General features: G+C 39.9%; 1 protein-coding gene across 3 annotated transcripts in view; it reads left to right on the forward strand.

The window, feature by feature from the left end:
- Nucleotides 1–1,337: 1,337 nt before the first annotated feature.
- Nucleotides 1,338–25,113, forward strand: part of furina (furin (paired basic amino acid cleaving enzyme) a) — a 109,702-nt gene continuing 85,926 nt past the window's right edge. Inside the window, exons 1-2 of one of the 3 annotated variants that reach the window (XM_034679931.1) lie at nt 1,338–1,523; nt 11,698–12,022. In XM_034679931.1, coding sequence (XP_034535822.1) covers nt 11,813–12,022 — 210 coding nt within the window. In that variant the 5' untranslated portion in view covers nt 1,338–1,523; nt 11,698–11,812. Of the gene's footprint in view, nt 1,524–1,575; nt 2,058–11,697; nt 12,023–25,113 lie in introns of those variants that run through there. The other 2 variants (XM_034679933.1, XM_034679932.1) reach the window with 2 other exon arrangements.

Genomic DNA, 25,113 nt, shown 5'->3' on the forward strand with positions numbered 1-25,113 from the left:
AGTACACAACATTTTAGCATGCTGTATTAAAGCTGCTGTTGGTAGGAATGGTGTAAAAAACGTTACTTTTTTTTGCTGGATTTGGAGAAAAGGCCATAATGCTCATTGGTACTCATCAGTAAGTGGAGTAATTTGAGACTATTGTGAAATCTCTGTTTTCCAATGCCTTTGTATCAAGCGATGTTATTATTCCCCTCATTCCCATTATGACGGACCAATCATAGCTAATCTCGAATCACCTGTCCTGATTGGTTGAGGGGCGGCCCCTACTACGTCCTCCCATTGATTATGAGTCCGACAATATCATGACTGCACATGCCAATATTTATTTACCTCTTTATTTCTCTACTTCCTTATTTCTTTATGTATTTATTTTGGTGTCTTGGTCCACAGTATCCTGTAACGCCTTGAGTCCTCTGCCTCCCTCCTCCTCCTTTGAGGGCAGCAGTAGCTCAGTCCATAGGGACTTGGTTTGGGAACCGAAGGGTCGCCGTCTGAGTCCCAGTGTGGACGAAGTTTGGCAAGTGGACTGGTTGCTGGAGAGGTCCATGTGGCATGAAGCATGTGTGTGTGCATGATTGTATGTATATATAACAACAAAACTGCGTGTAGCATGACCAAAAAACAACACAAGTGAAAAAAAATTGAATTTCCCCCCTGGGGATTAACAAAGTACGTTTCTTTCTTTCTTTCTTTCTTTCTTTCTTTCTTTCTTTCTTTCTTTCTTTCTTTCTTTCTTTCTTTCTTTCTTCCGCTACAGATCAATGGACAGAAAAGGGTTAAAACACCCTGAGCTGTCCCACCAGGCTCAAGAATCACCTTAGCCTGCACATGCCGATCTGTGTTAGGGGGCTAAGAGGAAATCTGGTTGCGAGGGATAGTGTTGACTACCAACAGCAGCTTTGATATGGGTCAATTTCACTAAATAGACAAAATTAGAAGATACAAACAAACAACATCTTAATTGATTTACACATATCAATTCTTAATTCAATTCAATTTCAATTCAAATTTGCTTTATTGGCATGAACAAAGACATGTTATTGCCAAAGCACATAAATACATACAATACATCATATATATTCACAACACACTACACTCACCATATATACATTAATCACACACCATATTCATTACATATTATATTCATCACATACGATATCAACATTATTCATGAAAAAAATATTTTTTCTTATTAAAAAGATAAACAGAGTGGTCCATTTAGCAGCTCTTAAGCTCCCTGTGGGTGTAATGCAGCCTGTGGCCTGAGGGTGGCGCTGTAGCAGCGCTACTGGCCGGTCGGTAGGTGTTGCTCTAACGTCCCTACTTTGTCCACGGCTGTGACGTATTTCCTGGGGCTTGTACGGACCACTCAGCGGTACACCAGAGGGGTATCATGACTATTTATAACCAGCAATTCTTGGTTATCAATTCTTCAGCCGTTACACCGAGCTGTCGTCGGTTCTAACGCCGCGGTGAGAGACATCAACACGCCGAGCTGAGCAGGATGTAAACGGAAGCTGGTAAGTTGAGCCGATTGTAAGTTTCCAGCTCCGGCTCGTATTTTTGACTTGTTTGGGCTGCGTGGTCGGGGAGTTTGCTGTGTGCTCGGTACCACACGGGGACCCTGACACGGGACCGGACCGGACGGGAGAGGACGGCGTGTTGTCTGATCGATCCTGGTCTCTGTCAGTTTTGTTTGCGTCTCGGTCTGAAGGGGGGATCTGGTCTCTCACACGCCGAGCTGACGTCGACTGCGCCGCGCACGGTTCCTGTGGTTGTTCCTGGGTAAACTGTGTGCTGGATCGTGATCCACACTGCTCGGGTAGGAATGAGTAGTAAGAATGTGAGCTAGTGGAGGTCGGAAATGCTTGTCAGGGGAGGATGAGAGGGGAGGAAAGGGGGAGGCACCTGTGAGACGGAGCAGGTCGGTGTCAAGTTTACGTTAATCCTGGTTCACTTTCAGACATATTTGTGAAGCAGAGGAGTCCTCATCAGATCAGATCATCTGAGCCTGATAGCGAGTACGTGTTGTTGTCAAGGACTTACTGCGTGAGGTGAGTCAACTGACCGCAAACTCCGATCAGCTGATGTGTTTAAACCTCTTAACTTTAGCTCAGAAACATGAAAGTGTTGCAGGCCTGAGCGAGAGAAGTTTCCCTCGGTCCTGATCTGTTATGTGGGTCTTTCTACAGCCTGTATGAATAGCTGTTTTCATGCATAGGGAAACTTGACTTCTTATATAGCACACTCTGCTATGGCTGTGGCACGCAGATTCCTGCAGCACTGAACTTTGACACCAGAAATAATCAATGCACATCTGCAGAACACAGCTGGTGTTGCTGGGGACAGACTGGTCCATCTCTTGCAAGAGTCATCTTGTGAAATGTAATCCAGGTTGATATATTGAAAAGTCTGTTAACAGCCTATGTTACTAAGCTGTATCTGTTTTCTGTCAGACTAGATCTTGCTTTAAAGTAAGTGTTCTTGGCGTTGTTTGTGTTGCCTGTACACTGCCGTTCTACCTTTTAAGCTGGAGTAATATTGAACTGCTGATAGTTGTGGATATGTAGCACAAGGCTGTAGAGTCCTGTGCTGCAGAATAGCAACACAACCCTTATATAAAAGGCACATAGTTCTGATAGTAAATGTTAGACCTCTAAGCATCTTAATGAAGTAAACTGTGTGTGTTTAAAGGTGAAGTCTAGGGCTGCATGTCACATTACTGCTAACATTGTTTCAGGAAGTCTGAGGAACTAGATGAAAAATTCCAGTAAAAGAAAAAGTACAAAGGAAAACAAACAATAGTCAACACAAATCTTAATATTGTTTGAATGCATCTACTCGGATTAAGTCCATAAAACCCGCAAGGGGATATTAAGCGTATTCAATATAAAGCTAAGAAAATAAGAAAACAAATACTTTGTTAAACTGAAGTTGTACTGAACCTCTTACACCTGCTGTGACACTGTGCATTCGCAGTTACATAATATAAAGAGAGAGAACAAATAATGTCACAGGTGTAAGTTTGTGCTTTACTAAAACACATGATGGTTAAAGTCTTCACTTTTAGATAAAGATCAAAACCAACTCATGACATTAAGATCCTTCATTCAAGTAATAAACAACACACGCTGAGTTGTTAATTGAATAGAGATGTTTTCATTTTTGTTCCCCAGCTTCCTGAAGGAAGACTTTTATACTCACAGCTGTGCTCAGATCTGGATGAATACAGTTTACTCTCTGGTGGTGAACGCTCCAACATTTATTTTTCCCTGTTTGTCTTGTCTTTGAGAACACAGGGACTTTATTAGAGGTCCCACAGTTTAAACTGTGCAATGGTTTTACAGAACTATCTGAATAACAACTTATTGAAAACAATTGTGAAAATCCGTCTCTATCAAGGTCCTCCTGAAGGAGAGTCAAAGAGTCATAACTTCTGCTTTGTGTACCGAATTTCATTCAGCTTGTGGTGAATAACTTGCGTGGTCCTCAGCCTTTCTAACCCTCTGGTACAAAGAGAATCAAATGTTTGTTGTTGCTTCTGTGTGCCTTCGCACACAATCTTTATTTTTTAATACTGTGTTTTTGAAAGCACTGGAAAATGAATGTAGACACAGTATTACACTTGGGTTCAACATTCAACTGAAGTACTTACTGAAACGTAGAAGACAGAACCAGAACTGTAGTCGCACACGCTCTCTTTCTAATGATAAATTGCCCTCTTTATAATTCCTATGCATGCTCGGCATATGAACACATATGTAAAGGAATACAAATCAAAGCTTAGCTCTCAAAGATAAAGTAGTCCTATTATCTTTAGTGGGCAAAACCAGCAGATTCATTTCAGCCATAAACAGCTCTTGGCACTGCTTTATTGCTGAAACATTTTAAACCTACAATAACTTATAGGACTACTTAATCTGACTGTGCAGGAGTTTTGTTTTGTTTGTTTGTTTTGATCCCTGCCAATGGAGTGTTGTGACCCACTCTTTTCGTACACGAAGGTACGTTATGGTGTGGTAACATTGAAAACATTTGTTTTGCAACATTTAGTATCTCTGTACTTTTAGAGGAAGTGGACACACTGTCACGCTGTTTCATAAGCTGTCATTTGGCTAAATGCAAAACCTGTTTAGTTGGGTACCTGCTTGGGAGTAAACAGGACAAACATGGATACCAACAAATGAAATGAAAAGTTTAACATGTAGTGTTTTTGGTAATAATGGTGTGAATGTTTGGTATCTGAGTGAAAACCTGTTCTGAAGAAGAATATTTATTTTAATTAAGCTCATGTGAGAAAACTTGTGGTGTTTAAAGGCACTATGAAGAGTTTTTAACTGGCTGAGAAACTGATACTGATGCATCTTTATGACCCCAAAAAGCAAACAAGACCATCCACAACAACACCGATACTTTCTCTGTTGTCATTTTTAATGCCTGAAATTGTTCTGAGGGAGTAGGCGTCAGAACAGATGATTGACATCTCGCTCTAGAAACACCTTTTTGGCTGTTTTCGTGGCAAATAATCACATTGTGTGATAAATCTAAATGTTAAAAGACAACAGGATGAGGTTATTGTCTGAATTCACTAATTTTGCATTTACAGGACAAGAGATAAGAGGTATCACTTTGTCCACAAGGGTGGCGCAAGAATCGATACAAACCAGCAGCATTAAGTTGCAGCGTTACCAATGAAGAACCTCCAAATGGTAACTTTGGATAGTTCCTCTAAACCAGATCGTAGCGGTCTGCTTCTTGTCTCACAGTTTGCCGTGCATTTAATGAGGGTGATGCTGGTGAAATTGTGACAGACTGGTCCAATTACAGCAAACTGAGTTTTAATTCTTAGAGTTGATGATGGAATATTTATGAATCAACTTTCTCTACTTGTGTTGTTTTTGTCTTTCTATCAGTTTTTCCTACACATAGCGTTTTATTTCCCATCACTCTTGTCTGTCTGTCTGTCTGAGCATCCCTGCATTGAAATATTGATTGAATATTTATCACAATTGTAGAACTGGCACTAATAATTACATGCTTGAGTGTAAGGTAAAGGGTTGTTTTGGCTAAATGCGTTTGATACCATCTTTATCTCATTTAAGTGTAAATAATAAACGCATGAGGTGTACGCTGTTTCCTTTTTAAATTGTCCTGATGACTTTGGTAATGAGGCTGGTATTATCCTTTGGGTTTAATGATACTTGGCTAATTATAATTCGGTGTATGTTTTTTTTCTTTCTGTTGTATCCTCTGTTATCACAGTCAGACATATGGTATCATTTACTGGGGCACCACTAAAGACCTCTCACTGCGCTCCGCTCGGCTTCTCCTTTGTCTCTTGGAACAGTAAAGTAGTTGGGCAGCTATTATTGCATGGTGTGTGGTTTTCACGCTGACGTAAAAGAAACTGAGTGGTTGAGCGCCCCGATGAGGTCACAGGCGTCTGTACTTAAAGGCAGTGTGTGTCGTGAAATCAGACAGACGCTCGGGGAACAGTCAGTCTATTTACTTGTTGCACCAGAGGACAAAGTCAAGTAAGTTTTGCTATCAGCTTTATCTTTGGCTTATCTCTCGCTATCTTGTTAACTTAATTTTAGTTTTAGATTCTTTAGTATCTGATAAATGCTTTGATAATTACTAGAATAGGTAGTTCACAATTATCCAGATGGGATGCAACGATTTTAGTTGGGTCTGACCTCTTTAGAAATGTGTATCGCTGCTGTTAAATTAAGACAGATTTGAATATGTTCATGAAGTTGATTAATCATGATAGGTTTGTAGAATTAAACAGGAGGTTTGCTATGTGTGTCGGTATATGTTTGCATATTCAAAACCCATTTTACTTTGAAAGACAACCTAATTGATCCCTGCTGCCATCTGGTTCCTCCTACTTCTCTTTACATAATGCTACTTTAATATATGGTTGTCTCTGTTTTAAAGTCACCTTCTTTTAAGCTAGCTTATTATTCATGTAATGGGCACCTACTGTTGAAATGCCTGTCATGGATTAGCAGTTTATCACACCAACACACAGCCGGTCTGGCCTGTAAGCTTGCTTTTTTTTTCTAACGATGTTCTCACCTGTAGCTGCTCAACAAGTCAAACTTAATCCTTATTTATGCGGAAAAATTCTCAAGATAAAGTACAATGCAGAAAGTATGAGGGATTTGGGCAAAATGCCTTTGACTAAACAGGTAATCTGTTGTGATGAAAATCTGAGGGTTGTCTGAAAATATTGCTGAATATGTATCTGCTAGTGAATTATAATAACAGCAAGATTAAAGGAAGTGAGAGGGGATATACAGACACTGTTTTTAATATTTAATTTCATGTATGAAGACTGATGTGTTCAAAGTGTGATTTGGGGACAGCTTGCAGCATTTGAGCGATGTTTTGAAAAAATAATGCAAAAATTAAGTGATGATATCTTCAAAGCTAGTTTAAATTGCTAATTAACTAACCGGATGGTACCATTAGCAACCAAAGGGGTGCTTCTTTGTTACATTAAATGCTAAATTAATGAATACCTGATTGTTATCAATGACTGAAGCATTGTTTTTTCAGCTACCTTCTATTAATACGGATTTTATCACAGCTCCCTGTAAAAAAAGTGAATCTTTTGATAATTTACTGATAGTTATTTTAAGGTTAAACCTTCACCAACAAAGTTACATGAACATGAAGTTGTACATGTAGTGCCGCTAGCTCCTGACAGGTTCCTAAAAGTGATCTTTAAGTAAACATGTGCACCCTTCAATGAGTGAATCAGCCCAAACTCATTTTTAAAAAACTCTGTCTGCATAAACAGATCATGTCTAATTACAAATTGGCCATAAAATCCCCAACCAAGTGTTAATGACTGTAAATCTATCAATACTTGAGGTGTTGCTTTTAAAGTTATATTTTTTTGGGCCTTTTTGCCTTTATTTGAGAGGACAGCTGAAGAGAGACAGGAAATGTGGGGAGTAGAGAGCGGGCGAAGACATGCAGGAAATGGTCGACCGGCCGGGAATCGAACCGGCGACCCCTGTGATGAGTACTGTAGCCTCTGTATGTGGGGCGCTTAGACTGCTAGGCCACCAGTGTGTGAGGTGTGGCTTTTAATAATGCCACTGAACAGAGAAGACGCCTACACGAGCTTACTCATCTAATTGTTGACAACTACGTTACTGGTCCAGCATGAAGGTGTAACTTTATTGGCCGCCTCATTAGGAACACCTGTACCATCTAATGCTGTCTAAACAACTGTTGCATTATTGGTACCATATCAACCGCACCCACAAGGTTAATGTTGACACAGTTTTTTCTACATGATGTAACATTGTTCCCATCCTAAATGACAACAGATCAAATTTAAAACAGTTACTGGCTGAAAATAAATTCTGTTGTGATGTATAGAAAATGAAGTTTAATATAACTTCTGGCATGAATCTAAAACATAACCCAATGTGTTTTTCTGTTACATTGATGAGTTAAGAAACCATCTAAAACATGTTACATGGTAAGATTACCATCAATCAAACTTTATTTATATAGCGCCAAATCACAACAAATGTTATCACAAGACGCTTTACAAACAGAGCAGGTCTATACCGTACTCTTATGTTAAATTATTCACAAAAACCCAACATCAACACAGGATAAGATCCAGTCCCATCTTACAGACAGGACTCAGTCTGATCTCATCTTAATCCACCATGAGTAGAGCACTTTGCAGCATTTAGCAAGTTACAGTGGCAAGGACAAACTTCCTTTAACAGGCAGAAACCTCCAGCAGAACCAGACTCATGTTAGACAGACATCCGCCTTGACCGAGTTGGGGTTACCATGTATAATGGATTGTAATATGCATTGCATAATGGAATTAAACATGACTTTAGTTTTTTCCCCGAATATTTACCTTGTATTTTACCTAAATACATACAGTTGGCAGGACAGAAATCTAAAAGTCCCCTCGTATTACAGAGCCAAATATTTTTCCATCTACATTTATTTAACAAAATGTTAATTCAAGTTCAGCAATTTAGTCTATTATCTGTTATTTTGAAATTGTTGTGTTTTATCAATGAAAAAACAAACAAACAAACAAACAAACAACAGGATATTGGCTCTATATATCGGACATGTCTCTAATTATCCGTATCGGCATCAGCTTTTGAAAAACCAATATCTGTCCACCACTAATTTATAGTGTGGACCTGACCTGTTGACCCTCGTTTACTTACACAAAGCATACAGAATATGAGAAATGCCTCTGTTTATTGTTTTGTCTATCACTGACTCATCCCTTTACTTTGACCTCAAACACAAACAGATAATTAGATTTAAACGTTTCTGAAAAGTGAGCACGCTGAATGGCCGGGCTGTCGTAATGGACTGCATTACATAATACACTCAATACAGTGGCCACAGAGTGTATTTGATACAAAAGAAAAAGGAGACCCGAGTTGGTAATGGTGATGAAATGCTGAAAGCTTGGGTGCATCAACAGTGTCTGTTGAGGGTTAGTAAGCAATGGAAAGACGCCAGCTGGCAGCAAGTGACTCACATCATCTGCATCTACAAGTCTTGCCAGGAATCAGTGTAACCATTGCCCCAAATATCTGGAATTAAAAGACGTTCAGTAGCTGTAGGCAGCTGGAACCTGATGCTGGGGATATTTGGTGGATATCTTAATATAGGCTTGAAAACTCTCACTCTGTTGAACAGGAAATTAAACGTATAGTATATATTTTAGGTTACTGAAATCACTGGAAAACAAAGGAATGTAAGTAATCCTTAAATCTGCTACTGTTATTCAGTGGCTGAGATTGGTCTGTAATGAGGGAAGTTACTTTGTGATGTTAAAACGAGATGAAGATGTAAGAGCACTGTGAAATTGCCCAGCCACCTCCCAACGCATCATTCTCGGTTCACTACAAACTATCCAGGGAGATATTTGAGTGCTTCATTTTTTCATTTGGAGTGCGGCTTAATTGCACTGAAAGTGAAATTTGCAGATTGCGTTCATTGGATGGGTAATGCAGAAAACACTGCGTGATTAAAGGAAGCAGCAGTAGTAGCACTTGCAAAAAAAAATGCACTGGGGTTAGGAGAAGGAATGGCACCACACAGAAAACACAGCAGAGCAAAGTATTTAGTGCAGTCCATTAAACTCAGGGTCACTGTAAAGATACACTTTTGATTGTGGTCTCAATGGACCAGAGGCACAGCTGACCCTGGTGACTCAAAACAACATTTTAGTGGTGAAATCGTATCAGCAAACAATTACAGCATGAGCAGACGTTAGTGGAAATGCTCCCTCTGGAAACCAAAGCCACCGTACTCTCTTTTGCTGTTTTGCTTTATCTTATTGATTAGATTGAATTCTGGGTGCTTGTGTTATCTAATGGCTTTGTGACAACACATCGGTGATGCTATGCTCAATTCAGTACAACATGGTTAAAAAAAATGCTGTAGCCATTTTTCTGACTCGTCATGTATGTATGTTCACTCCTCCCACAACCATCCAGAGCAGATGCCACTCCTGCCCAAGCGGCATCCTCCGGTCTCAAACTGTGAAGCCCATGCGGAAGTGTTATAAACTGCATTTCATCAAGAATCCGCTTGAAGCTGGCTGCAGAAACACCAGAAACCACATGGACATGAATGAAAACAGACGATCTTTGCAGCATTAATAAACATGTTTACAGCCTGGTTCAAAAAACAGCTTGGCCCTACGTCGCTAATCTCTCTATCGGCACACACTAGGGGTGCAACGGATCAAAAAACTCACGGTTCGGATCGTATCACGGATTTGAGTCATGGATCGGATCATTTTTCGGATCAGCAAAAAAAAAAGAAAAAAAGAAAGAAGACAAGACAAATATAACTTAGTCCTCCACTTAATTTGTAAAACACTTGTAAACTTTTGCCCGTCAGATAAAAACAACATTCAACTCAAAATTTACTGCATGTGCAAAGCACCCTATCTGTGGGCCCAATCCTGCCTCATTCACTGCATTTTATGTCATGGCAAGTGAAGGAGCAGAGGAACTTCAAAAGTTTCACTCCATTCTTCTTTCAATCGCTGATTTTCACCGTCCACTTTTCTTTGAGCTGCAAACTGTGAACACACCGTTTTTAGTGCATTCTAGGGTCCTACAGCTGGCCAACATGCGAACTGCTTCATAAACGAAAGTGAAAGTTAAAAATTGCACTCCACAGCAGTGGACTCTAGGTGACCCAGTAACAGCCTGTCTGCGTATCGTTGACATGGAGACAAGTCCAGGTAAACACGCGGTGATCCGACCAAAACACAGAGTGAAGGAATAACAGTTCGGGGGCCACAAATAGACGGCCGACTGCGGCCAGCGGGCCGTGTATTGACGGCCTCTGGTCTAGTGGGTGTGTGACGGAATTTCATAACGTGGCTCAAGCACATTCAGCATTCATTGTATTTCGCAGGGAAACCAAAATGCTCCCATACATGTGACATACAAGATGCAGGAGGGTTTTTAAGTTCCTCTGCTCCTTCACTTGCCATGACTACCGCTGCGCTTGACGAGTGAGTGGATTGAACATGCGGTCATCACGTGAACACGTGCAACTTTTTTTTTTTCATCAACCGATTCGCGGACCACGTCCGTGCCGAACTGTGGAGAGGCATGCGTACGGATCATGGATCAACGATGATCCGTTGCACCACTAGCACACACTGTACGGGGGTGATTTTTTTTTCTAACGCGACAGTTCAGAAGATATTAAGATCACAAGTTTTTGCCCTTCTTGGGATCAATAAAGTTTTCTGAATTTGAATCTGAATCTGAAATAAGGACATGACTGACTGGACTCCTGGTCAGGAACACATAGCTGTTGGCTAGGTGGCTCAAACTCCGCCCCTTTACGTCACACTCTGTCTGGTTGAGTTCCGCATTTCCAATATGGCTGCAGCCGTCGATTTGCTTCAAAACAGAGCTCAGGAACAGATGGGTGACGTCACGGATACTACGTCCATATTTTATACAGTCTATGCTCCTGCCCCAGTCATATAAACTCCCCTCTCCAGCTCCGTCACCTTACAGTGATGCAACACTTCAATCTCTCAGCATCCAGGGTGTAGTCTAGCTTTCCAACCACACTCCTCCACCTCTGTTGCCAACCCATTATACCTAAGCATTTTCCTTTCTCAAGCTTCATCTACCAAATCCTCCCACGGGAGAGTAAACACCAAAATGTGCTGCTGTGCGCCTGACCGCAATATCAGGTGTGGCCTTGCCTTCCTACTCACTGCTTCCTGTGGGATTATCAAATGTCTGGACTCAGCTGGGCTGTTCACCTGATTATAACAGCTGTTGTTCTCCCCTTTGGGTAAAACAGATTAACATGTGTTTTCTAACACTTAAGTTTCCATCTAAAATTCATTGTAGATCCTGAAAGTGTGTCTTCATTCCTGTGTCTGCTCCTCATTCTACTTCGAAGCCATCGGAGCAACTGCAGAAGGGAAAATAAAACCTCAGTTTGGGTGCAAGCATTCTTAGTTTAGCCTCATGTGAATAGTTTCCTCATGGATCTTGGCGTGCCTCGAGTATATAGCCTTGTTTGTGTGACAGTTTTATGGTTACAGCGGGTCACAAAGAATGATTGACTTCAGTGCACCTTCCTCAGTTGTGCTAAACACGCATTGTTCTCTTCTTCTCCTTTGTTCCCTTCTAGGTGAGCTGTGACTTGTCCCCTTCCTCGTCTCTCCGTGCACCTGCATGTACCGTGAGCAGCCCCGGCCTGTCGGAGAGGCGCTGTGCTCAGAGACCGTGCTGCACTAGGAGAACCCATGGCTTCTGGCCCTCAATCTTCCTCTCTAGACCGCAGGCTCAGTCTGCTGGAGCTGCTACTCGGGCCTCTGTTGGTCTTGCTGATTTCAGGGCTCGTACCGGCACTTGGTCAGAAGGTCTACACCAATGCATGGGCTGTGCACATACCTGGAGGTCAGGAGGAAGCTGAACGCGTCGCTACTAAATATGGGTTCGTCAACTTCGGACATGTAAGTAACAAAGTACCTTTCTCTCTTAGTTTGCAGAGGTGCTGCGCTAAGATTCAGTAAAAAGTCTGAGAATTGAATCACTTTCGATGGGGGGGGTGATACCGAAGACTTGTGTCATTACAAAACCAAATACATTCTGACTATGCAAACACGGGACCTGTCTGGCTCCTGTAAGCTTCCCTTTAAGGAATTTAGTGTGTTGCTATGTACACAACAGTGCCTTGTTTTTGTCAGTCTATTAAAATATGTAAAGTGAAAACAAATTTAGCCTGTTGTTTGCATTTAATATGATGTGGCCACCAGGTGCTATCAATCTTTAGTGTCATAAAAGGAGCTCACTGGCTTGTACAAACAGTCTTCTTCGGCAGTGGTGCTGCACCAAGCAGGACCCTTTCATACCATTAGGTGAGACATTCGCCTTCTCACAAAATGAATGTTTTCCTCTCCTTTGTATGTTGTCAAACCGGTCGTAGTAATAGTCAAAATGTTCTGCAATTATGTGTAATGGTGGGAACACATCGTAGTACTGAGAGGTACAAATGTTAGACAAGGCAGATACCTGATCTCCAACAACAAACACGATAGTGTAAGTGATGACGTGCAACAAAGGAACACATATCGATCATTCAAGTAGATGACTACAGAAGAGGATTAGGGCCACTGGAAAGAAAAAAATGAAGGTGCAATATTTTTTCTTTGAGATTAAAGTAAGAATTCTGGCTTTAATCTCAGAATAAAAAAATAATATTGCACCTTACTTTACTCTGTAGATAACAGACAAACCACTGGATGTGCAGAACAAGTAGAACTGTGTAGCTATTACCTGTGAGAATAGGATAAATAACATACTTTTGTTTTCTCATTTATGTTTTTTTTTTTTTTACCTCAAAAACAAATAAAAATGCCACATTTCTCATGATTATTGGATAGAGAGACATAGCTGTCAGATGGAGAGCGTTGAAGTGAATTGTGTTATAGCTGTGCTAAAACATGGGTGACCTCTGCTGTGAAACAACCCTGGCTCGATACGCAGCACTTCCCTGTTAAAAAATCATTTTGTTCAATCATATTTCATAAAACATTAATCCATATTGACAGCAGCTGAATCACAACTATTAACATTCTCACACATCACACACGGCAGGACTTTATGTCCTGACTGACAGCAGACTTTAACAGACTCCACCCAACATCTTCTGATTAGTTGAAATCTCTTTGAGCATCTCTTTGAGTTTCTCTACAGCCAGTTCTCATGTGAAGTCGGGAAAATGATGCTGAATGAATCTAAAAAGGGTTTGTTAGTTGTGTCTCCTGCTTAAAAAAAGAGGTTTGGTTTCTTAAGATCTTATTTTGCCAGGCGGAAAATCAACATTTCCTGTGTTCTGTAGCTTAGTTTCCTGGTCTAATGAGTTCCTATTCAACTTATCTTTGAACTCTATCATATCCTTTATAAAACAAAAAAAGTGTAAAACTTGTGAAAATAATTTAGTCTTCAGACTGCAGAAGGATTTTGTTTCATCTTCATAGAGTTTTCTTTTCAGTAATCCACAATCACGTCTTCAGACAGGAGGGATACAGGTAATTCCACTGTAATAAGAAAAGAGCCTATTAGCTTTCAACCAGTACATTTTGAAGCTTATACCTGTTTTAATTTGGTATGTGCTCACTTTGTTCTCACAATTCTTTTTTTAACCACGCACCTTTCAATTACTGCTTGATCTAATTGACCTAATTTATCAGGTCGGACTAGAAAACCTGGCAGATGTTGGCGTTCTGCTCTAATGATGATCATCAACTGCTTTAAGTGTCATTTAATTTCCAGAAGGGGCATCAAACATCTTAAGATTATCTACCCCTCCCATGCTGTCAGAAGAAATGTAATCCTAAAGTAGAGCTGTAATTTGCTGATTGCACAATGTACCTTAAGACCTTTAATTACAGTCGTTGTGACACCGCACTGGATTAGGTTTAAAGTATAACAGGAATGTGAAGATGGTTTTCAAACTTATGTGCATTTGTGCTACTCTGAAAATGAAAAACAAAGCCTATAAGGCACGACGGGCGGCTTTCCATGCAGATGTTTAATACCGGAGTCTCAACTCTTCCAGGGAAACGTGTTCTGTTTGCTCCATATGGTCTTACTGGTTATCACAAGGAATGTAATTTGTGCTCTGAATCACAGCACGCAGACTAATGAGTAATCCTACACACTGAAATCCTTTAAGTATGTGTTGCCTGTGCACTGTAAGGAACCCAGACGAAGCAATAACACCCGTGTATTTACAAAACTGAGTCCTGGAGGGGAGGAGCTGTGTGGTTTGTTCTGTTCCAGCGACTCGCTTTCTACTATTTTATGATATTCTGAGGGATGGAAATTGGAACATGGTATCTGACCTTCGCAGGCTTGACAAGCTGGTCTTGACGGCATTAAAGATGGTGGAAAACCATAACAGGAACCTTTATAATGAAGCAGCTTTAATAAAGTCAGCTAAATGATGAGTAAAGCCTTAAGCTGGCTCCAATCTGAATCACAGACTGAAAACAGATGTACCAGGTTTAGATCAAAGTGGTTATTCTTCTAGTTAAACCTCCTTCATAAATAGATCCTTGATCTGGCATGCATTTCTTCCTGGTGGAAAACAGCGTTAAAATAACCCTGTTAAGACCTCCCACGTAGAAAAGGACGAGGAGCAAAAAGAGGCAGACCTGACCTGACCTGGTGTGTGTTCTGTTTAAATAACCACAGCAAACATTGTGATACGTTTTCAAGGAATCCAATCAGTACCTGCGCCCTAGCATGCGTGTGTTCGGCTGCTCTGTTTTTTTTGAAGTATCAAACTGATATTTGTACGACATGCGTTCATTGCAATCGAGAAGAACCAGCTTGTGCATTTCATTCCTTTGATGAAGGAAGCTCGTGTTGTGTTTAAGTACATCAGTGCAGCTAAATGATCATCAAAGTTAACCTTGTTTACATGTTTTGGCCTAAAGCCATGAGTTAGGTTCAGAGCTTCAAGGCTGATTGTTGATTTGTTGAATTGTCGACTAAGTGGAAGCAGTTTGTGTAATAGAATTTTAAATTAGAAGCATTTCCTTTAAATAGAAAATATCAAACTTCTTTGATTCCTGATGCTCAAATGAGAATATCCTTTTATTCTTTGTTCCTTTACAACAATAAAAACAAACACTTATAGATTTGGTTGCACAATCCTTGGACATAATGAAGACATGCATATGAAGTCATTATCTGGGGTTTTGGAAAACCATAATGAACAGGTGTTAATTCTCTGATACTTCATTCTTTAATCTTTTAAGAAAATAATCGATAAAGATGATTTAACTGCTGATTAAAAACCCTGGCTCAGGACCTCAGGAGACTCTCTGTTGGACACACATTCAGTTTATAAATCAGCAACCTGACATCAGCAGTATAAACCATCCAGTAGACAAGAGACAGTCACATCTGTTAAGCCGTGGGTCTATTTTTGATGTGTTTCATTAACTTTGAAAGAAGAGGTATAACTATAAGTGATGACTCAAATAAAGATGCTGCTGTCTGCTTCCAGTAAGTCACAGCTCAGGGATTCAAATGAAATCATTACATTATATCCAGTCAAAAATGTATCTCTCAATCCATTCTCTTTCTGCCTTCAGCTGATGGGAGCTGCTGGTTGTTTTGGGAGCCATGTGTGGCCAGGCGTGGTAAGCGTGGGCTGTGGGGGTGTGCGTGTAGCTCTGCGCCTCTCCCCGTGTGCAGGTGTTGGAGTTAGGCAGGAGAGCTGGAGGGAAGGATCAAAGACTGCAGCTGGGGAGGTTTTACAGCTCTTATGATGCTTCTTTGAGTATTTCTCATTCTTCTCACACTGTGACATCTTTACAGGCTTTACTCAAACATCCAAGATTCATATGTTTGTCTTTTGTTATACATTAAGTTGTATCTCTGTGAGGGCGCATATTTGTGAAAACAATAATTAAACATGACATCTCGAAGCAACCTTTAACACTTCTGTTGGACCACATGTCAGTTGATTAGTTCATATTTTTTATCAGATTTTATTAAATTAAGACATTAAACAGACTTATATATAGTTCATTAATGAAGTAAGGCTGTCAGCGTTAATGAGCTAATTGTAATGTGATTAAGGTCCAAAATCAACACACTATATTTTTTAGTCCCGTGCTTTTTTTTGTCTCTGTCTTTATGCCATTTTTAAGCCGCAACAGTGTCTTCTTGTTTCCTGTGGCCAAAAATAGCAACAACACTGGGGTGCTCAGGTGGTAAAGAAGGCGCCCCATGTACAGAGGCCACAGTCCTCATCACCCTTGTCGCAGGATCGAGTCCTGACCCAGACTTGATTTGGTGCATGTCATCCCCCACTGTCTCCTCACATTTTCAGTCTGTTTCTCAAAGCAAAGAGCCCCAAAATAGAATCTTTGAAAAAAAAAATATATATAAATACATATATACTGTATATATACACTACCAGTCAAAAGTTTGGAAACACCTTCTCATTCAAGGGTTTGTATTTATTTTAATTATTTGAAACACTGTATATTAATACCAAAGACATCAAAACTATGAGAGAACATATATGGAATTATTTGATTAACAAAAAAGTGTTAAACAAACCAGAATATGTTTTATATTTTAGATTCTGTAAAGTAGAACCCTTTTCCCTTCATGACAGCTTTGCACACTCTTGGTATTCTCTCAGTCTGCTTCATGAAGTGGTCTCCTGGAATGGTTTCTAATTAACATGAGCCTTGTCAAGAGTTCATCTGTAGAATAACTTGCCTTCTTAATGTGTTTGAGACCATCAGTTGTGTTGTTCAGAGGTAGGGTTAGTACACAATGGATAGCTCAATTTGACTCCTGTTGTAATCCAGATTATGGCAAAACCAGATTATTTCATAGTTTTGTTGTCTTCAGTAATAATCTACAATGTCGAAATAATTTAAATAAATAAAAACCATCGAATGAGAAGGTGTTTCCAAACTTTTGACTGGTAGTGTATATCACTACTGTGCTTTTGAATAGAATATCTCACGGACCGTTCAGTTGACAAGTCAAAGGTAATGTGCCTTGGTTTCAAAACACTTTGAGTTAGAGCTTACTAGCATACACGTGCAGTTACTCAGAAAAATGTCAGTATCATTTGTAGAGTGTGAATCTCCACAGACCTGTGAATGAAACTGAAGTGTAGAGGTAAGCTACAGCGGTTGCTAAATGGGAGGCAACTGACTTCAGCCCAGTCAACAGCATGTGTTGTATTACATTATTAATATGGAGTTGAAAACTGTTTTGCAATGAGGAACTTAAAAGATGATTTAACAATATGATTAATCATGGTGAACTGTTTTAATTCAACGATTAATTCCAATAAAAGCAAACATTGTTTGAAAGACCTCCTACAGATACAAAGATTAAAAATCTTAATGTAAAAGCAGGATTTTTTAAATCATATTGTTGCTCAATCAATCGTTCTTTTCTCAAATATTTGTTCAAAAAAATAAGAGAAAGTAATAAATGCCTTTAAAAGTCGTCCAAAACTCAAATCTGTATCATTTTAAGACTGAGAAAATAAGAAAATCTTTGACTTAAAAAAAAACCCCTAATCTTTGTGTTATTATTAAAATAGTTGCAATTATTTGATTTGCTCAATCACCTCATTCTCATTTCCTTTAAGTCTAATTATTCATTATTAATTCAAGTTGCACTTCAGGGTACCCGTATGTTTTTGTTTATCATTTGCTGCATCAGAGGGTGGATGGGGTAAAATGTTTATTGGAGCTACAAACCTCATTTTAAAAATAGCTCAACTCGTAAAGAAGGACCTGATCCAGGGATCTAGAGGCTCCTCTATCAACACAGCAGCGGTCTGTTGGGTGCTATTGGGTTGTTCTATATCAGCCTTCTGTGTATATAATTTCACCACACGGCTCTGGTTGGCCCTCAGGATGTGTTTTTATATCTAATTCAGCATGTTGAGTCTGTGTGAGATTTCTGACGAGCTGTTGATCTTTGAACATTAGTTAAATTCAACACTTTGTTCGTCTTTCTTCTTGGTTGTTTCTTTTTTTGGCCTGCAGAAGCAGTGCATGTGGAAAGATTTTGACAGTCAAGTCAGATTTGCTGTGACATGAAAATGTTTGGCTATTTTGTGTCTTCTGCTTTTCCATCGTGTTACAGGATTAAAACACAGGCGACTGGCTTGTCAAACGGCTGGCTGATTTGATGCATCTGTCTGTCTTTGTTGGTGCTTTTCTTTAAGGTTGGTTTGGAGTGTCAAGGGGCCAAAAGTCACCTGAAGTCTATTTCTCATTCTGTCACTTCTAATCAGTCAAGAAGAGCTGACAGCGAGGTTGGTCCTTTGCCAGGGATGGAACTTTAGGGATGTGTTGTCTGACAGAAGCAAATCATTTAAAAACACTCATAGAGTCTGTGAGCAGCAGCTATCTGCCCAGTTCTCTTTTACATTTTCTTATGGCTTTAAATTACCTCCTCTTTTTCCTCTTCCTCTCCATATTTCTTAAGGAGCTGCAATAGATGAGGCCTGTAAGGAATATTAATATTAATGCGCCTAAAATGAAGCAGATCTGTTTAAAGTAAAAGGTTGCCGTGACCAAGTGATGTGCAATTGGATTACACCCCTTACCGTGCCTCCACTTCTGCATTATAGGGCCATTTAAGAACAAGGAGAATAATTAAAACTAAGTTAAAGTCATAAAATTAAGAAACAGCTGACTCACACAGCTGTAAATGGGCATTAACTGTGGACTTGCATCTCCTGATGGTTATTTTACATTTTAAAGACCTTTTCTTGCCCACATCATCAGACTTGTGCTGCACTTTTTTCAGGGGGAACTTACAATTTCTGTATTACGCCTGGTTCAATTGCACCCCCATTACGTGGCTTTTTTAATAAATAGTGAAAGAGCTGAGAGGAATAGCTATTAGCAGTAAGAAGTGATTTGAGAAGGAGGGCTGACACAAGTTAAATATCTCTGAAGAATTATTATAGTGAAATGTGAGGATAAGATCAAACAGAAAAAAGATCAAAGCCAGCGTTTAAAAATGTTTCACTCGTGGTCACTCGCACAACAAAAGCTGCACTTTTTATTTGATCCGTGGAGCGTGACTGCTGGATAGATTTGATTTAAGACTTTACAGGTCACTCGTGTGTTTTGACATATTGCTCCTTTCTGTCTGTGGCCTCCAGCTTTAAACATTTCTTCCGTCTCATATCGACAGTTTCCTTATTGATGAAGAGCATAGACTGTAGTTTATATTAAAATGGCTGGCGGAGCCACAGGATTCTTGTCAGACCCCTTCGGCCAACCAAAGCACAAATTAAACTCACTGATAAAATGTCAGACATCCCTCAGGTCGGTACAGTCCACCGCAGAATGCATTCATGTGATGATCTGAAGCAGACACTTGTGGTTATGGAAAGTTCAGTGACTCTTGTGTCAGTTACTTTCCTTTCACGCTGATTCAGAAAAGAATACTGGAGGACCCTCTAGCAAGCGGCAAACTCCGGTCTCAAATTATGAAGCCCATGCGGAAGTGTTATAGTTTGCAATTCATCGAGCGTCTGCTTGAGGATGGCTGCAGAAACACCAGAAATCACATACACACCAATTTAAAAAAAAGACAATCTTTGCAGCATTAATAAACATGTTTACAGCCTGGTTCAAAAGACGAGTGTAGTCTGGATAGCTAATCTCTCTATCGGCACACACTGTACAGGGGTTGGATTTTTTTCTAACGCAACGGTTCAGAAGATATTAAGATTACAAGTTTTTGCCAAATAAGGACATGACTGACTTGACTCCCGGATGGGAACACATAGCTGTTGGCTAGGAGGCTCAAACTCCGCCTCTTTACGTCACAATATGCCTGGTTGAGTTCCGCATTTCCAATATGGCTAGAAACAGCGTACGGGACAGATGGGTGACATCACCGATACTGCGTCCATTATTTATACAGTCTATGCCCTCAACAGAGCTGTCAATCATGAGGTCACATCTCCTCTTCACATCACATTTCTAGAACTACACATCTCTGAAATATGAACAGTTGCACAAATATTAGCTTTATAAGAAATAACCACTGTTGCAGAGAGCATGTTTGAAAAAAAAAAAATTGCCTTGTATTCTAATTTTACAATTTGACCCATGTCTCATCTGTTATCATGGAGGAGGTGGGTTTTAAGACCTTAACTGCAGGAAGTCACCAGATGTAAGCTTTACAAGTTTTAGCTTCACTTTGGGGGAGCTGTTGTGCCTTAAATGTTTTATATAGTATAGTCTATGATATTGAGTCTCAACTTTAAATCTGTTCTTCCTAAATTGCAAGACTCATTTCTGCCCTGTGTTGAGCCCTAAAAGGCCTTTCAATCATTTGTATTATTTAGTTTTTACCCAACCTGTTACCTACCACAACTAATATAGAGCAGGAAAGGGGATTGAGTCGTCATAAAGTTATATAAGCATAATCTTGAAAACAGGTTAAAGTTATGCGTAAACATTGTCAGAGGTGTCATCTCGCTGAAGTCTTTTTGATTCCTGCGTCCTCCTCCCTGAATATGAAACGGGTTACAGGTGATCATCCAGAAAAAAAACTGCCTTACAACTGCAGGACGATATATTTGCAAGATGCAAAATAAACCTTTTACTTTCTCCAGAAACTCCTTTGATTATTCACAAACTGAGGTGGGAGGAAAAAAGGTGATGAATAAATAACTAATCTTATCCGCACTCACACTTCAAAGTAAAATGAAGCATTTCTCAGAAGCGTGTCACTTCCCTTCTAGTGAACAGAGGTTTCTGTTGCCTGTGGTGGATAAAAACGTCCGTGTTTGTACTTCAGCTCTATTTAGAAGCCAAGTTTCTTCATAGCTTGTCGTGCCGGTCCACCCCAGGGCTTTGCATGTGAGGGGGGATTGTGTTTGCCACACTGTGCCCTCACTGTACTCCGTGACACCATCTTGGCCCATTTCTGAGATGCAGTGCGCTGATTCCTTCACTCCTTCTGAAGTGGTCACACTCTTTTATGATGAAATTTAATATTCAGTTCAGCACAAGATTAAAAGAAGGAGCGAAAGAGATGGATATTATCTGTAGTTGTGATGAAGTACATGAAATGACACTCTGCTATCAGTTACTCGAGACAGTGCTGCACTTAAAGCAGCCCCTGTAAGAACTTCACTTTAATCTGGCTCAGTTTTCTCAGTTCAAAAGATATGCAGGAGGGATGAACTTCAAATTCCTTCCTTCACATCTGCTTGGTTTTCCCTTTTTACTTTATGAGCCACTTTAAATAAAAACTGCTTTTAGGGTTGCAAAGGATCATAACATCTTTACCAAAAGCCTTAATTTCTTCATAATATGACGTTATTAAATGAAACATTTGGTACTTTAAGATGATATTATAGAAAATGAGTTCAAAATATTCATTAGTCATGCATATATGCTGAACAAGCAGACAGTTATCCTTGGCACCAAAATCAGTCTCACATTACCTTTCACTCTGGGCCCAGGACTACATTTTAAGCTTTATTACAACATTCAGTCACACAGATGTGCAGACACCTTTTCTATTCTCATCTGGAACATGATACTCCTTCCTCGACTTCAGACGTTTTCATTCATCCGTCTCTTTTTTCATTGGTCACATTATAAAAACATCATCCCCCCCCGTCTGCTTGCTTGGGCTGAATTTCCAAATAATTCCTGCTATATCCTCACATCAGTTCCTGACTAAACACAGACATTTTATCAGAAGGCTGGCGGAGTGCGGGTGAGAATTTTGGCTGTTTGCATAAATATATGTAACACAACCATCAAATTCCAGGATTTTTTGGGGAACTTGGTGCGTTTATGAAAACAGCTTAGGCCATCCCAGTGATGCCAAGTCATCATGTTATTCAGCTTCTTTCTCACAAGATATATGAGAAAACACTTGAGTCATAGTTCCCTGCAACACTTCGCACAACATTTGTGGTAACAAGTTTAACCTCATAGACTTGACTCATGTCTCACTGTTCCATCACTTTTTTATATTGTTTTTGACATTGAAAATGACGCTTTGTTGTATTTGTCAAGTGAAATAACGAAGCATTTTGGTGTATGTACTTTGCAGATGAAGATATTAAGATATATTTTGTGTTTCAATATGTTTATTAAGGAAAACAAGATGTCCACAAAGCATCCACATCGACAATCACTTTTTACATACCAGTGTAATTCAAGGCCTGATCTCACAGACTACATCCTCACTAAGTCGGGTTATTCATTCCTTGTCATCAGGCAAAACTGTCTTCGTCATAGAGTTAACAGTAGAACAATAACTATAACTATCCCACCCTCCCCCCTCCCTCAACCCTCCCAAGGAGTGCTACCTGACAATGTACAAAAAGTTGATCATTTCAGCTCTGCAAAAAGGAGATCAGTGGGTGCCAATTTTTTTCAAACTTCTCAAGTCTGTTTTTAAGAACAAATCTAATTCTCTCTAAATTAATCTTTTGTTACCTTAAGCCAAGGGTTTCAAAACTTTTTTGTCTGTTAAACCCGAAGTAGAAGTTCCAGAGACTGGAGACCCCCAATGTTCTGAGGTGGTTAAATGATACTCACAGCAGCATGCAAGACAGGAACTAATATGCCAATCCCAAATCCTACATAATCCTTTGTAATTTAAAAGAGACTAGAAGCAGCTTGTTTCGTCAGGGGTCACATGGCAACAAAGTCAAGAAGAAAATTGAGTACTTTTTATTTACATGGTTTTATCTCAAATTTGACTTAAACTGTTTTATACATATTTTACAACAATTATAAAAAGTATATAAAATATGCAATTTTAGATTATGGTACATTTTTATTGTTTTTTTTAAGGCATATACAAACCCCCCTTGGGAACCACTGCCCTAATCATAATTTTGTATAGTTTATAGTCTTACATACTGTATACAAAGTGTACCTTTTTCAAGTGTAAGTGGCATCTTCAAAAGTTTAATTGTAGTTAGCAGTCACGTTTCCTATGTCAGGTTGTTTCTATTCTCTCTACTTGTTAATTAATTAATATTTTTGTTTTTATCTCACCTGTAAAAGCTGTTACATTTTTAGGGTACCACACAGATGGTGGTTTAAATTATAAGAAAGAAGAACATCACACATCCAAATGAGCAGCATCCCTACAGTTAATCATTGTTTGATTAGCCACTTTTATATTGTCACAATATTCAGCTGAGGTCTTGTGCAAACTTCCCACCTGTCTCTCGGTATCTCTCTCTTGCTGTTGAGTTATAACTGTGTAAACTGCAACACCTCCATTTTTGCTCAACTGTTAGTCCTGCTCTGCCTGATAAGAGCTGAATTATGTCTGACCCATCTCCTGGTTTAAACTTTATTGCTGAGGACATCCACTGTAAACTTGAAAACACCAAGAATGAGATGCTGAAGGTATGGACTAAATAATTGTACCCCGGAGACGTGAAGCAATTAACTGTGGGGGCTGAAGAAATTTTCTGGAGAATCTTCAGACAGGATATGATTGGCCCAGAGATGATAGGAGAAGAAGCTGCCTGCTGTGCGCTGAAAGAAGGTGCTCTGCATGATTTGTACAAACCCACACAGGTGCTTCCCTCTCCTTCTTTTTATTCTTTTCTCATGCTGCACCACCACAGAACATCACTGGTCCGCCAGAAACCAGACACATAAAAACCTTCATAAAGCCCTTTCAGGATTAAATCCACGCATCTCTGCTTGCATTTCATCCCAGTCTGCAGCAAGGTGTGAAATGAACTTTTCAAATGTCACAAAATCTGTGACTTATTTGTGGTTTTCCAGCTGCTGCATTGAGTAATTGAATAAGGTTTTCCTCCACAAATATTTGCAGCTGCGTCTGTAAACACACCCACATGAAAAATGGAGGGAGCCTTTCAGGAATTAATTAATGTTGAGAAGGTTATTCCTCATTCATGTCATCTAATGTCTGAAGTATTTTATGCTTTGAGAGTATAAAAAGATGTTTTATGATATTCTAATGTAAACACAGAAGGAGCCATTAACTGGGGAAGCACAGCCCGTTTCCTTTATGAGGGAGATGTGATGAGCAGATAAAGTCATCCTTCAGAACAAACCTCGGTTAATCATCAAGAATATGACAAACACACTTTCTTTGCTGTGCGGTAAACACTTCTTTCATTGACAAATGAGCATCCACAGGCAGCCTTACTGAGTTTGCAATATTCATCTATCTGATGCAAACCCTGCCCTCTACGTTGGCCCTCTTTAAATCATACATGATACAAAAAGGAGGGAATTGAAACCAGCTATTAAAATGGCACATTGTTTCTGTTCACGCATGATATGTAAGCATACCCAGAGGGCTATTTCAGGGGTCCTTGAGTCGATCATGGGGCTCAGACACACCAGCTGTATGGATTGCTACACCTTAATATTTTATTAAGCTCCAGTATGTTTTGTAAGCTGGTTGACTAGTGCGATATCTTCATTAATCTTTAACACACCACTCACAGTGTGCACAGTGGCTCTGGCCTAGTTTAACCAATGCGAGCTCATGGCTCATACAGACTGTAGAGCCCTTATAGATCCAGCAGAGCATGGCCTTCAAAAATGTTACAGCTTTGAAGCTCAGTGATGACAACACTACAAACACAGTTCAGTCAGAGCTGTTGATATGGACCATTGTTTGGAACGGCCTCATTAAGAAGCTGGGCTCGTCATCCAAAGAGGAATGTATCATTTCTCATCTTGGTGTGGTTGATCAGCAGCAGAGGGAGCATCATTGCTGCCTCTCTGCTCCATCTGCCTTTAGTCTCTGTGTTGCTGTCAATGGGAGAGCCTCCCTTTATTCCATGCTTGGACCTCTCTCTCTCTCTCTCTCTCTCTCTCTCTCTCTCCCCCCCCCGCACTAAGCAGACTCAGATCTAACTTCATCACAGTGCAGCCGCTCTTCTTTGAGAGTTAATGAACTGCAGAGATTGACTTATCCCAGCTGCTCTGCTGGACACTTCTGTGTTTAGAGGAACGACTTTAGAGCCAATACGCCTGAAATTCAATACCAAACC

This window comes from Notolabrus celidotus, chromosome 3, assembly GCF_009762535.1.
Source record: "Notolabrus celidotus isolate fNotCel1 chromosome 3, fNotCel1.pri, whole genome shotgun sequence".
Classification (NCBI taxonomy): domain Eukaryota; kingdom Metazoa; phylum Chordata; class Actinopteri; order Labriformes; family Labridae; genus Notolabrus; species Notolabrus celidotus.